Source organism: Ammospiza caudacuta, chromosome 26 (genome assembly GCF_027887145.1).
Source record: "Ammospiza caudacuta isolate bAmmCau1 chromosome 26, bAmmCau1.pri, whole genome shotgun sequence".
Taxonomy (NCBI): Eukaryota; Metazoa; Chordata; class Aves; order Passeriformes; family Passerellidae; genus Ammospiza; species Ammospiza caudacuta.
The window spans coordinates 7,502,127-7,516,127 of NC_080618.1; the positions used below are offsets into that span (position 1 = coordinate 7,502,127).

At 49.3% G+C, this 14,001-nt stretch overlaps 1 protein-coding gene across 1 annotated transcript; it reads left to right on the top strand.

Moving 5' to 3' along the window:
- Positions 1–21: 21 nt before the first annotated feature.
- On the top strand, positions 22–13,676 carry GMCL1 (germ cell-less 1, spermatogenesis associated). The gene is made up of 14 exons (XM_058820055.1): positions 22–247; positions 660–783; positions 2,154–2,250; positions 2,960–3,057; positions 3,531–3,643; positions 4,109–4,174; positions 4,350–4,434; positions 4,607–4,697; positions 4,933–5,073; positions 7,030–7,099; positions 10,215–10,290; positions 11,020–11,165; positions 11,302–11,389; positions 12,411–13,676. Exons 1-14 carry the CDS (start codon positions 72–74, stop codon positions 12,537–12,539), a joined length of 1,500 nt encoding a protein of 499 aa, XP_058676038.1. The 5' UTR covers positions 22–71; the 3' UTR covers positions 12,540–13,676.
- Positions 13,677–14,001: the final 325 nt, after the last annotated feature.

Genomic DNA, 14,001 nt, shown 5'->3' on the forward strand with positions numbered 1-14,001 from the left:
CTGCTGAGGCGCCGCCGCCGCCGCCGCTCCGGCCCCGCCGCGCCGCGGCCCCATGAGGCGGCGGAGCGGCCATGGGCTCGCTGGGCAGCCGCGTGCTGCGGCGGAAGGCCGGGCTGCCGCGGGGCGAGGCGGCGGCCGCGGGCAAGGGCGGCAAGAGGAAGCGCGGCGGCGCCGAGGGAACCGGCGACAGCGACAGCGACGGCGAGGCCGAGCGGGAGGAGCGGCTGCTGCACCTCCGCGGCCGCAGGTCTGAGGGACGGCGCCGGGCTGAGGGGATGCGGGGCCGGGCTGAGGGCATGCAGGGCCGGCCCAGGAGGATGAAGGGCCGGACCGGGCCGAGGGGATGCGGGGCCGGGCCGGGGGCATCCAGGGCCGGCCCAGGAGGATGCAGGGCCGGGCCAGCGCGCAGCTCCAAGGGGACACCGCAGGTCCCGGCTCGGCCTCCCCTCAGAGCCCGCCGGGGAGAGGTATCGGGGTGGGTGAGGCCTCAAGGGGTTCCCCGGGTCGGGGAAGGCCCCGGCGGGCTCGGTAACGCGGCGGCCGTCCCGGGCTGGGCAGCGCCGGCCCCGGAGCGCGTGGGAGCGACTGTTGCCGCTGTAACGGGACGGTCTCGAGGGGTGTGCCTCACTGTCCGTGGTCTGCTGTTTTGTTTTTGCTAGGAAAAAGTTGAAAAGCACGTCGAAGTATATTTATCAGACTCTGTTTCTGAATGGGGAGAACAGTGATATCAAAATTTGTGCTCTGGGAGAGGAGTGGAACTTGCACAAGATTTATTTGTGTCAGGTAAGTGGCTCCTTTCTAGCTCCCAGTAGGAACTGTGTTTTTAATAAAAGGATGTCTGAGAACTCTGAAGTATGACTGGTAATCTTTTATTTTTTCCACTTTACATTTAGGAGTTTAACTCTTTTTGTAGATGTTAACAGTTAACCAGCTCCTGTTAGCAACAGGAGTTCCTGTTGGGAAGCAGAGCTTTAGGTTCATATTTCAAAAATCTTTTGCTTCTCATGCTGCTTAATTATGTTGTTTAATTTTTTTTATTCGTAATCTTGGTGCATGGCCCAGAAAGGATGCTGCTTCCACACACATTTCCTGTTGGGCTGGTGTTGAGGTGGAGTCCTTTGTGTCTGTGTTGTGGGAGCTCAGAGGTGCTGGTGGCTTTGCTGTCTGTGCTGTGCCCTCAAACACCAAATTCCCTTGTGCCCGTGTCTTTCAGGGGCTCTGCCCTCGGCAGGGGTTGGTGTGAAGCCCTCAGGTGCCGTACCCGGACAGGAGCTGCAGTGGCAGCCAGAGCAGGGCTGTGACACTGTGGCACAGGGAGGTGCTCCGCACCTGGCTGCACTTTCTCTGGTGCCACAAGTGACAGGAAAAGCCAATTCTGAGTTTTTTTGGTGGCTGTTGCTGTGTCAGTGCCCGAATTCCAGAGCAGCTTCAGCAAATGCTTGTGTGGTCCCAGCGAGGGGATTGCTTTCCATTTGGTCAGGGAATGCGGTGCTGTACAAATAGACTTTATTTTTTTGATCTCTCAGGTAAACTTCATTGATAGCATCTCATAATGGGCACATCTGCTGCTGGGAAGGAAAATCAGGAACCCTAGTAGAGCATTATCTTTCCCTTCCTTTGGATGGAAACCTCAAATTCTAGTTTTATGTGCTTTTCACTTAATAATAAAAGGTATATTGCCGTAAATGGTGTGTGTGTCTGTGTCCTTGGTATGAGGCTGCAGCCTTGTACAGTAATTTGTATGTCTTGCATGCCTTTTTTTTTTTCCACCCCTAACTGGCATTCCCTAATGCCTGCAGGATTTGTTATTTGCCAGTAACCTTAAGGACTTCGTTTTTGGACTAATTCTGTCCCCACTGGTGATGTGGCGTGTGGGAAAAAGAGCTTTTGTAGCTTTTCTGGCCTTTTCAAAATCTTTCCATACTCTGGTTACGCACACGTAGCCCAAACTTTCCTGTAGGCATTTTGAGTGTCAGAAACAGCAGCTACAGTCAGCCCCTCGAGTCTGTCAGAATGTTTTAGCTTGTGAAAGCTCCCTTAATCTATTTTGTTCTGCATAAAGGGAAATATTAACCGTGTTGGTGCTGCTTTTGGCAGCTTGAAGTGGGACAAAATCTCTTGGTTGAGTTATTTTTCTCTCTTCCTTCATACAGTCAGGCTACTTTTCCAGTATGTTCAGTGGCTCTTGGAAAGAATCCAGCATGAATGTCATAGAGCTGGAGATTCCTGATCAAAATATTGATGTAGAAGGTAAGTGGGAGCCTTTCATTTTAACAGAACCCTGAAGGGAGAGCTTAAGTTAAACCTGGTGATGTTCAGAGAAGGCTCATGAGGTTCAGCTTCTCTTTGTGCAGTTTTTCAGCTGTCAAGGGTGCTGGAGAGTTTGTTTAAATCCTGGGAGCTCAGTAATGTGACCGTGTTCACAGGGGTCTGAGGGTGAGGGAGGAGATGAGGATCTGACTCCGTGTTTCAGAAGGCTTGATTTATTATTTCATTATATATATTACATTAAAACTGTACTAAAAGAATAGAAGAAAGGATTTCACCAGAAAGCTAGCTAAGAATAGAATAGGAAAGAATGATAACAAAGGCTTGTGGCTCGGCTCTCTGTCCGAGCCAGCTGACTGTGATTGGCCATTAATTAGAAACAACCACATGGGCCAATCACAGATGCATCTGTTGCATTCCACAGCAGCAGATAACCATTGTTTACATTTTGTTCCTGAGGCCTCTCAGCGTCTCAGGAGGAAAAATCCTAAGGAAAGGATTTTCCATAAAAGATGTCTGTGCCAGTTACAGACCCCATGTTGTGTTTTCAGTCTGGTCAGTTGCTCTAGATAAAGAACCAGCACTGGGACACAGAGAAGGTGTGCAGCGAGGGGTTTGGTTGTGTTTAGGGACTTTAGGGTTGTGTTTAGGTTGTGTTTAGTGCCTCCCTGTGACTGTGTTCCCTGTGCAGCCCTGCAGGTGGCCTTTGGCTCGCTCTACAGAGACGATGTGCTGATCAACCCCAGCCGCGTGGTGGCCCTGCTGGCCGCAGCCTGCATGCTGCAGCTGGTGAGTCAGAAATGCCACAATTCCTTCTGTCCTTACCTGAAAGGAACGCAGCAGTTCAGGGCATCCTCGCCCACGAGGCCGTTTGCACCCAGAGGAATGAATCAGCTTTTCAGCTAAATGGGGAAAAAGCCAAACACAAAGCAGTGGGTTTATTGGAAAATGCTGTGACTAAGGTTGAGGTGTGAGATTAAGTGATTTGTGAGTGATATCTACAAGTAGATTAAATAGGTTTTGGAGCTCGCTTGCTCTACCCTGAGGGCATTCAGTACCCTTTTCTTTCATGGGAAATGTTCTTTAGGAACGTCTGTGTTTCTGAGGAATGATGTTTAAATGGTTTGAACAGTGTAGCACCAGTCACTGTGGGACTTGGGGGATGGCTCAGGCATGAAAATCTATGTGAACAGCACGGTGTCTGACATTTCCTGTTGGGAAGTGAACACTCAGAATGTCTGTGTGCTTTTTCCTCCCTGCAGGATGGCTTAATCCAGCAATGTGGTGAAACAATGAAGGAAACCATCACTGCCCAAACTGTGTGTGGTTATTACAATTCTGCAGGGACATATGGGCTGGACTCCGTGAAGAAAAAGTAAGAATTGCTGTCTCCAAACTGCTTTGGACATTGCTAATTAGCACTGGATTTACACACAGTAGCATAATGACCAGGTTAATTGTTTCAATATTTTTTTGGAATAGAATCTTAGAACATCAAAGTTGGAAGAGATCCATAAGATCATCCAGTCCAACCACCCACCCGGCACTTCCACTGAAACCACTAAACCACATAATCCAGAGGCAGATTCACACCTCCAGGGTGGAGGTGGGACTCTATTCCAATGCCTGACCTCCCAAACAGGGAAAAAAACATCAAGTGCCTAATCTGAATTGATTGAGTCTGTCCAGCTCCTTCTGCAGAACCCTTGTGCCCTCCTGCAGATCCACAATCCCACCCAGCTCAGCGTTGTCTGCAAATTTGCTGAGGGAGCAGCTGTTGCAGCAGTGTTGACACAGAGAAGGAACAAGCAGAGGTCCTAACTCCTTGCTTTCCATGCAGGTGCCTTGAGTGGCTCTTGAACAATCTGATGACTCACCAGAGTGTTGGACTCTTCAAGGAGCTCAGGTACTGGGGCTGCACTTCCCTTATTGGGGCTGCAGGGATGAAGGACAGTCCCTGCCCAAGGCTGGAGCCCACTGCAGATCACTTTCTGGGCATTGCTGGTTGCTTGTGCCCTGCCTCCCCTTCTCCTTTTTCTCTTTTGTGTCTCACTGACCTGTTACAATTGATTTTTTTCCAGCATAAACCTCATGAAGCAGCTGATCAGCTCCTCCAACCTGTTTGTGCTGCAGGTGGAGATGGATGTGTACACTGCTCTCAAAAAGGTGCTTGCCTGGGGCTCAGTGCAGTGAGCCTTTGTGGGATTGACTGGAAGTATTTAATAGAATAGCAGAACTTTTATAGAAATGAGTGCACTGTGGAAATGTCTCTTATTAGCATGCAGATTTCTTAGCTGAAACGTCAGCTGACTCACTGGAATTTCTTTGTTTTGCCCAGTGGATGTTCCTTCAGCTCGTGCCTTCTTGGAATGGCTCTTTCAAGCAGGTGCTGTCTGAAGCTGATGCCTGGTTTGCTGAGCGCAGGAGAGGTAGGAGGAGCTGCCAGCCCTTGAACACCAATAATTCTCCATTTTCATGCCAAAAGCCACTCAATAACCCTAATAAAATCAAAGCCGTTAAACACCAATAATAACTTTTTCTAACCAATAATAACTTTCTCTAACCAATAATAACTTTTTCTAACCAATAAGTAAAACCCGCAGTATAAACAGGGTGTGGGAAGGATTTGGGGGTGCAAACCACGGTGTGGGTGCTGTGTTGCAGAGTTTGGGGGCGACGTTGCCTTCCTGGAGTCGGCGCAGGGCAGCGCCTTCGTGCCCGTGTTCGCTCACCTGAGGCTGCAGTACATCATCAGTGACCTGGCCTCGGCCAGGATCGTGGAGAGGGACGCCCTGCTGCCCGCAGGTGAGGCAGGGAGGGAGGGCTGGCACAGCTGGGGCCTCACCTCCACTCCTGCCTTGGGTTCCTTCAGCCCAGGGGAGACACGGAGGGGCTGGGCATGTCCCAGGAGGGACAGAGCTGGGGAGGGGGCAGGAGCACAGGGCAGCTGGGTGGCACTGCGGTGACAGGGAGAGGGGACACAGGGTGGCACTGCGGTGACAGGGAGAGGGGACACAGGCAGCTGGGTGGCGCTGCGGTGACAGGGAGAGGGGACACAGGCAGCTGGGTGGCACTGTGGTGCGGGAAAGGGGACACAGGGCTGTGATGTAAGGAAAGGGGACACAGGGTGGCACTGTGGTGACACAGAGAGGGGACAAAGGGCCTGTGATGTAAGGAAGGGGGCACAGGGCACGTGCTGCGTGCAGGAGGATCTCTGTGCTGGGAACTGCTGTCTCAGTTTGGTGCTTGCCTGCCCCTGTAATCTCTCCGTGCCAGGGTGCAGCTGTGTTGAGATCAGAACTTTGGCTCTTCCTTTACAAGGAGGCTGAGATAACTCCTGGGCTGCACTTTGGAGCAGGCTGGTGGCTGCCAGCATTCACTATGTGAGGGGATGCTTTGTACCTGAGAGGCTGCAGGCAGGGCCTTTGCTGGGTAGTTTGTGCTCTGCTGGAAGGTTATTCCAGATGAAATTGTTCTCAAGGAGGTAGAGAAGCAAATCACACTGAGTAGTTGAAAGTAGTACTGTGATTATTTATTTATTTTTATACTCTGGTGTGTAGGTCCTGGAGGGGAGAACTGAAATTCTGTGTTAGGAGTTCACAGCAGTCTGATGTTTGTGCAGAAAAGGTGCAAGAGACAGGAATACATAATGTGTCTGTGTGAGCACAGTGTTTGTTGTTCTGTTTTATTGGTGGCTTGTGAACATTTCCTCAGCTATGCTTTTCCTCTTCATAAAGCAGCAGCTGAAATGTGAGGTAGGAAATAGATACCTGCAATGGACAAACAGAGAAGACACTCTCCCTCCTGATATTTCTTCCTTCCCTTCTAGCACATCCATTCTCTGCTCCTTGCCTGTGTAGGTTTCCTTAATTCATTTTTTATTTGCAGTTGTACTTTGGTTGATGCCCAGTTTGCTCCTATCACAGTCTGTACTTTCACTCTAGAGTCAGTGGGACAAAGGCTGGTTTGAATTTTCCATCCATGATCTGGCCTCTCCTCCCTTCTGTCCCATTCACCAGTTTCCTGGATTGGTTTGGTCACATTGGCTCTCCCTGTTCTCTCACCCAGCCCATTTCCCAGAGGTGGTTCTCATTTCTGACCTTGCCCGTTGCCCCATTTGTTATCTTGACTAAGAACTTCTTACACCCTGTGATGTTGGGATCCCTTTTGTGTAACTGCCTGGCAAACCACTGAGTTTTGTTCTGTTTTATCTCTTGGTTGCAACATTAAATTAACACAGCCAGTAAAATCTTTGTGTGTTCTCCAAGGAAGACATGATTTATGTTTATTCTTAGCAGGGTACAACTTGTGTTTGTTTTACCATATTTGTGTTAAGTCACTGTTTTCTTTTATCCCTTGATTGTGTTTTCTTCTTCTTTAGCTTGCGTAGAGTCCCCCTGGGGGTTCAGAGCACAGCACCTTCTCCCCAGAGCTTGCTAACAAGCTCCTTGGCTGAGCAGGGCTGTGTGTGCTGAGAAAACATGTGGAGTTGCATCACTTGTGGCAGCAGTGGGTGTTGGAGATGAGCACAGTCTGGAATGGCTGCTGTTAGCTGTGGGTGTTTATCCTTTCCCCTGTGCTGGGGCTGGAGAGCACAGGGAGTTACAGGGGGTGGGGTGCACACACTTGTTCACAAGTGTAACTTTATTATTTCTATCTAATTGTATTTCTCTATTTCTAATGTACATGACCATCCCCATTCCCAGCTCCAAAGACAACACCAAGCCTTTTTTTTTTTTTTTTTTTTTTTTTTAATTTTAGAATGGCTGTCCTCTGTTTACAAACAGCAGTGGTTTGCCATGCTCAGAGCAGAACAAGACAATGATATTGGGTAGGTATATTACAGGCTTTATTTCTCTCTTATATTAGAAACCTTCCTGTCACGGAAATTTTGACATGAATTATTTGGAGTTTACATTAAAAGGAGGGGGGAAGCATACTTCAGTGCTTTTGAACTGTTGATCTCTGGAGCTCTCAGTTCCCCTGGGCTGGCTGGTCCCCCCTCCCTCAACCAGCAGAGCTCTGGAACACTGATCTGATGGGACCAGAGGGAAATGCTGGGTGGGGGACACGAGTTCTGTACTTTCCTTCATGTGGGTTAATGCTTCTCACTGGCACTTCACCTGGAAATCTGTGCTGAGGCCGTGAGAGGGGGAATTTCTGAGCCTTCCATTTTAAGGATGCTTTGGCCATCAGACTGTTCCTCTTCCTTCTGCTTGCTCTTGGCCGTGTTGCAGTGAGCCAGGTCCTGGATTTAACACCAAAACTATGGCAAAATGTAGCTGGGGGAGTTGGTGCCGCCTTTGTCTGCTCTGCTGGCTCCTGGAGTGCTTTGAGGAGAAAAAATGCCAAGTCAGGCAGCTGCAGAATGCCTGTTACCTCCCCAAACCCAGCAGGCTGACTTGCTCCTTTGTCCTGTCACCCAGCAGGTGACACTGTGGGCAGGGACGTGTTGGGCTGTAACAGGAGCTTCAAAAAGCCCCAAAGTCCGGTCTGAACAACAGCCAGGATCTTTAGAAAGTTGTTCTCTGAGGCAGCAGTGCTTTGGGAAGTGGTGGAGGCAAGGTGCAGCATTGTGTGGCTCTCACATTCAGCTCCTGCAGGTGAATCTTGGGTGGCTGTGCCCTGATTCTGGTGCTGCTCTCGTGGGAAGGGTTTTGCAGTGCTGCTGTGGCTGTGTCTGAGAGCAGTGTCACCTCCTGGCTCGTGGGGAGACAGGCTTCCCAGGGAAGTGAGTCAGCAGAGGCAGTATTTGCTAATTTTGATGTGTTTTGGTAGTTGAGTGCAGTGGGAGCATTGGAATTGCCAGCCACTGCATACACATGCTTCTGGAAAAGGGAGTTCCCACAGAGTGAGGATGATGGGGGTCATCCAGCTTGGAAAACAGCGATTTCAAAATTCAGCTACAGCTGAGGATTTCAATGGCTTTTGGAATGGCCAGAGTATTTCTCCACATTTTTCTTGCTTGTTTAGTCTTCTCTTTTGCAGTATGGGTTGCTTATTTCTTTTAAGACAGTGAAAAGCAAAGGTCTCAGCCTCAGAAGGGCAGACATGCAGCTGTTCTTTTGTGTTAGTGCAAATGTTTTGGCCATTTGACCAACGTGTAGCTGCAGGAAAAGAATTCAGGTTTTATAAGCCCATGGTTTATCCAGCTCTGCTGCTCTTCCTCTCACACCTCCTGCCCGTGTCAGCATCAAACACATGTTTTCCCTCAGGGGTAAGGAGGCAGACGTAGGAATCAGAGCAGGACGTGAATCTGACTCCTCAGAGCTGAAGTCAGGCTCTATTTCCATATCCCACCTGGTGCAGGGCATAATTGCACCTGCTTCTTGCAGCACTGGCAGCATGGAAGTGGCACTGCCTGGAAACTGTGATGTGGCTTTAGGGAGAGGAGAAGAAAGCGTTTCCTTTTTGCTTTGAGTTTGCATTCAAAAGGATTAAACATTCACTCTTCAGAATTGGAGAATTTTTTAGTGTTAGCAGTTAGTTTGTGGCTTTGAACTGTAGCTGCTCAGGGTTTACTTGTGTTCAAGTGGATCACTTTTTTTTTTAATTAAACATGTGTTTTGTGGCAGAAGCCAGACAGATCCTTCAAGTCTGGGGCTGGAATCACTTCTGCTCTTAGCAGTCTCTTTGGCAGTGTGCAAGAAGGAGGCAGAATGGCTCCACTGTTCCCTGTGTGGCAGCTGGTGGAAGTGGTTCAAGCTGGAGTTCTGCATTGTCTGAGGCTGCTCGAGGCATGGAGAGGGGAATGTTAATGTCAGTCTGAGCATTATGGACTAATGTTTGTGAAATTTGTCACTAATTAAACAGAAATAAATCCTTTATCACCATTACTGCATTTAGGTCAGCCGCAGAACCAGTTCAGCTGGAAGATGTGGAAAAGCGCACGGGAGGTTCCTGGGTGAATTTGTTGAAGTGTGATGAGCTGTATGCATAACCTGTTCTTTGAGCACTTCACCTCCCAGGACTGGGTTTTACAGACACGAGACAAGAGACCTGGGCTGAGCTTACAAAAGATTTAGCTGTGAGTTGCTGTGGAGTGAGCAGCAGGAGGAGAACAGAGGCTGCATCTCTTCTGGCTTGAAGGGCACTGCTGGGTCCTGTGGGTTTGCACTTGAGGCTGTGGGGATTGATGTCACTGGGATTAATAAAGTTCACTGCCAGCCCTCAGCCTGCTGTGACTTGGACACTTCCTGGCAGTGGGTGTTGGGTTAATGCTGTCATGGTGAGAGAAGCAAAGTGAGTAACACAACTGTGCAAAATCAGGGCTGATCTCACTCGTGCTGGCTCTGCAAGGCTGTTGTACGTGCTGGACATGGGGAGTGTTGGGTGAGAGGAGCTGATCTTGGTGTGGGATGACACAGCCCAGGGCTCTGCATCTCAGGAGCTCTCATTTCTTGACACTGAGGGGAAGTGGGGTTTTTTTATGAGCACTGAGGGGAAGTGGTTTTTTTTAGTCAAGTTGCATAACCAGCCCCTTGAGAAACCTCTCCCAGTGTCTCGTGGCTGCTGCTTCATAGCTGTCGTGCAGAGCCCTGCAGCTGTGCCCCAGCACTTGTCTCTGGTTGTGTCTGAGAAGTCAGCCTGCTGTGTTTAAAAAACACTTGGGTTTTTACAAGGCTGGGAGAATGCATTGCATTGCAAGGGCTATTATTTTATCTGGAAAAGTTCTTTTGTAGAAGTCCTGCCCTAACTGAGGTGTCAGAGCCTGGTTTATATTGCAGTTTTGTAGTTGATGGGACAGTTTGGGATGGAAGAGGCTCTGGGAGCTCATCCTGTCATGCCTCTGCTCAAAGGGTCAGTTGTGAGTCCCTTCCACCTCAGGGTATTCCATCATTGCGTGGTCAGACAAGCTTACCCCAGTCTGTTCATCTTCCCCACATTAAGGTATCACACAAAGGTGTTGAAGTGTCCTTAAAGATGCTGGTTTGGGTTTTTTTCAGGCCTCAAGAAATCAATAAGGAGGAACTGGAAGGAAACAGCATGAGGTGTGGTCGCAAGCTGGCCAAGGATGGTGATGTAAGTGTGGCACGTGGCAAGCTGCAGGGCTGGCATGGCTGAGACAAGTCAGGCATTTCCAAATCATCTAAGTCCTCATTGGCAAACTGTATCAAAAGGTGTCATGGAGAAAGACACCATATTTTCCTCCCCAGAGAGATGGAAGCCATGTCTCTGCAAGGAGCAAGGAACTGGAGTTTCATTGTGCTCTTGTGCTGCAAGACTGGGAAAACTGTTAGTGCAGGCAGTTAAACAGAGCTCTGATCACTTATCAGCTGGAGAAGGAAGTTCTGTAGATAAAATGTGTAACATTCAGAGCCAGGGCCCCTCAGTGACTTTAGGTAACAGGTCTTGTGAAATGAGCTGAGAACATTCATTTTCCCGTTGAGGTCGCATAACCCAAGGGTGCTCAGGGCATGGCTGGGGCTCACAGATCAGCCCCATTACCCAGTGCTGGTATGTGATACCCGCTGCTGTGACGTGCGTCCTGCCTCTCTGGGAGGCAGCTGACCCTCAGCTGCTGTCACACAGTCCCCTGCGGCGTCCGGTTGTCCCCACCGAGTTGTGTGTCCCAGGCAGGTGCTGGCAGGGATCCCTGAGCCCCCCGAGCAGCTCAGGAGTGACCGCTGGGAGCTGGGGCGGCCTTGCTGCTGCGTGTCACAGCGCACCTCAGGCTGTGTGTGTGTCCCCTCTGTGTGTGCCCTCTGTGTGTCCCCTGTGTCACCCCTGCGTGTCCCCTCTGTCCTGCAGTACTGCTGGCGCTGGACTGGCTTTAACTTCGGCCTGGACCTGCTGGTGACCTACACCAACCGCTACATCATCTTCAAGCGCAACACGCTGAACCAGCCGTGCAGCGGCTCCGTCAGCCTGCAGCCGCGCCGCAGCATCGCCTTCAGGTGCAGCCCTGGGCCTGCTCCCTCCCTGCTGCCAGCCCTGCTGGCTCTGTCACAGCGTGCTCCCCACCCTGCCTCCTCCTCAGCAGTACCCGAAATCGGGGAGGCTGAGGTGGTCTCCCCCCTGTGCTGCCCCCAGGTTGCGCCTGGCCTCGTTCGACTGCAGCGGGAAGATGATCTGCAGCAGGACCACGGGCTATCAGATCCTCACTCTGGAGAAGGACCAGGTGTGTCTGTGGGCTGGGGTGCTGCAGCTCAAGGCATGAAAAAAATGCTCAGAAGTCACCGGTGCTTTTGAAGGGGAGTTGCTGCTCCTGTTGGCGTTGCTGATGTGGAATCTCAGGCATTCCTGTTAGAGGTAGTGGGTAATTAGGCTAATTTGTGAAGTGGATCTAGACTAGGGTAGTGCGAGTGTTGATAATGTGAAATTAGTTCCCATATTAGTGAAATGAGTGCCTGTGGTGCTGCTGTCTGCTGCTCTTCAGCACTGCTGGCATCACCCTCTGCATAATCTGGCCATCAGACTGCTCATTTAGAGGCAAATCCAGAATGTGAAGACTCTCATAAACCGAGGAGTTAAAAGGATGTCTGTATGTTGTTTAAGAGTTGGATTTATTACTCTGTTAAGTAAATTGAAGAAAGCCCCAGAGAGGAGTGGAGTTTTCTCAGAGCAAGTGCCCTTTTCCACCCATTGCTGCCAGCAGGATTTAGTGGGGCACGTGTGGGACTTGGCTAATCAAGTTTCTCAAATCCCAGCCAGCAGTGATACAAAGGTGGTAACACAGAAAACCTTTCCTTGTCAGTGCCATCCTCACTGGAGGGTGAAGTTTCAGTTTTGAAGTTTCGGTTGTTTTGCATCCTCACGAGGTTGAAGTTTCAACTTTGCTTCCCCAAAACCAGTTCCTAGAGTGGAACCAAAAAAATTCCAGCCCACAAACTGAAGTTTGCTTTCTGTTGTGGAATGCCTGGCTGGTGAAATCTCCCAAGTCTGAGAGCTGTCCCTTCCTCCCCAGCATGTTGGAGGGGAAATGTGCTCCAGCATTTCCTGTGGCTGTTCCCTGTGCTGCTAGGAGCTGTGGGCAGGCTGAGAATGTGTCAGTGTTATAAACTCGAGGTGAAGGGGAGCTGTCTTTGCTTTATGTTTATATTCTGATTTTAGCCTGCAGCCATTAAGCTGTGCAGAGTGAGTGCTGTGTCAGTGTTGTGCTTTCTGGTCCCCTCACCACACAAATATCCTGTGTGCTGCAGGAGCAGATCGTGATGAATTTGGACAGCAGACTCCTGACCTTCCCCCTGTACATCTGCTGCAACTTCCTGTACACGTCCCCAGAGAAGAGGGCAGACAGCGAGGCCCAGCTGGATCACCTGGAGTGCTGAGCCCTGCCTGGCTGGACAGGCCTTACACTGTGGCACAGCCCTGGCCTTAGTGCTCTCCTATGCAGCTCTGACATTAGGTAGGCCAAAACCAGTCATCTTTTTCATTTTTTATAATTTTATTTCTGTTCTGCGTCAGGCAGGAGCCATTCCGTGTTTGAGAAGTGTTGTCACACTTGGGGCTTTTCTGGGTGAAAACTGAGCCAAACTGGAAATAGGGAATTTGTGTGGATTCACAACTTAGGAAATGACCTGTTGGACTCTGAGCACACATTGTAGGTTGTGTGGGTTTTGTTAGTGTGGGGTTTGGTTGTATTATTTGTTGGGTTTTTAAATAACTGATCTGTAAATACCAGATCCATATTTTGCTTTTTTCCTGGTCCTTTTCTCTTAGGGCCAAATAATGTCTGTAAATGTGGCATCTCAACTTTGGTTATTTAACTGCACAGCCTTTCCCACCTGGTGGGTTTAAACCTTTTTTTGCAGCTCACACAAACACACATTTCATTCTTGGTCTTGCTCTAACACTGCAGCCAATAATTCTCTGTCTTTTAGCAGGTTAATTTACTAATAAGGATGTTCATAAATGAATTATTTTTCCATGTACAGCGAGTACTCCAATGTCCTCACCATTACTTGAGTTGTGTCAGCAGCAGCTCTCAGCTGGAGTTCTGCTGAGTGCTGTCTCTACTCACACAAACCAAATACCAGTTTTTAAACATTTTCTGTGGCTTGTTTTAGCTGTTACCTTGGGAATACATCCCATGTTAGCTCAGGAACTTGTGACTTTCCAGTGCCTTTTGAGTTGTATGTGTAACACCAACTTCACATCAGTTCAGCAAGGTCACAGGATCCAAAGGCAGAGCTGGGAACAAGAGATTCCTCTCCACTTGGTGTGATGGCTGAGTCGTGTCATGGTACACTCTGTTCAGTCTTTGTTGGGTTTTATGTTTGTCTCTTACAATTTTCAATTCTTACAGCAGGATTTTTTGATTCAAACTGGGAATTTTTGCCTCGTTAATGCCTATTTTTTTAATGTCAGAAAAATATAAAACCATTTGTACTTTATAACAAGGGTAAAAATATGCTGAGCAAGATAGAAAAACATGGCAACGTGTCAATAAATGATTTCAAGTGGGATATTTGTCCATGTGTGTCCTTTCCTGCTGGGAATAGCTTTTTGTGCTGGGTTCAGCACCTCAGTGTGATCTTGTGTTGTGTCACAGCTTTGGCAGCAGAAAGCAGAAGCATTTTCAGCTGTTCAGCTGCTGCAGCATCGAATTTATTTATAGAATTACATGTATTTAGATACTTAACCCTGGTTTTAATTAGAAGTACCCACTCCTTAAGGTTGATTCCATGGAAAGCAACAGGGGCAGCTGGTTAATGGCAGAGGGAGCAGGTCCCTCAAACCCAGGTGGGTTTTTTGCAGCACATGAAAGCCTGAGCTGTGCAGGGTTTGCAC

What these genes read in the sequence shown, in the direction of transcription:
- GMCL1 (XM_058820055.1), top strand. Translation starts at nt 72, where the DNA reads ATGGGCTCGCTGGGCAGCCGCGTGCTGCGGCGGAAGGCCGGGCTGCCG. An exon ending in TCAAAATATTGATGTAGAAG is followed by an intron (nt 2,251 to 2,959) that starts GTAAGTGGGAGC and finishes TTCCCTGTGCAG; the next exon opens with CCCTGCAGGTGGCCTTTGGC. An exon ending in CAGCCTGCATGCTGCAGCTG is followed by an intron (nt 3,058 to 3,530) that starts GTGAGTCAGAAA and finishes TCCTCCCTGCAG; the next exon opens with GATGGCTTAATCCAGCAATG.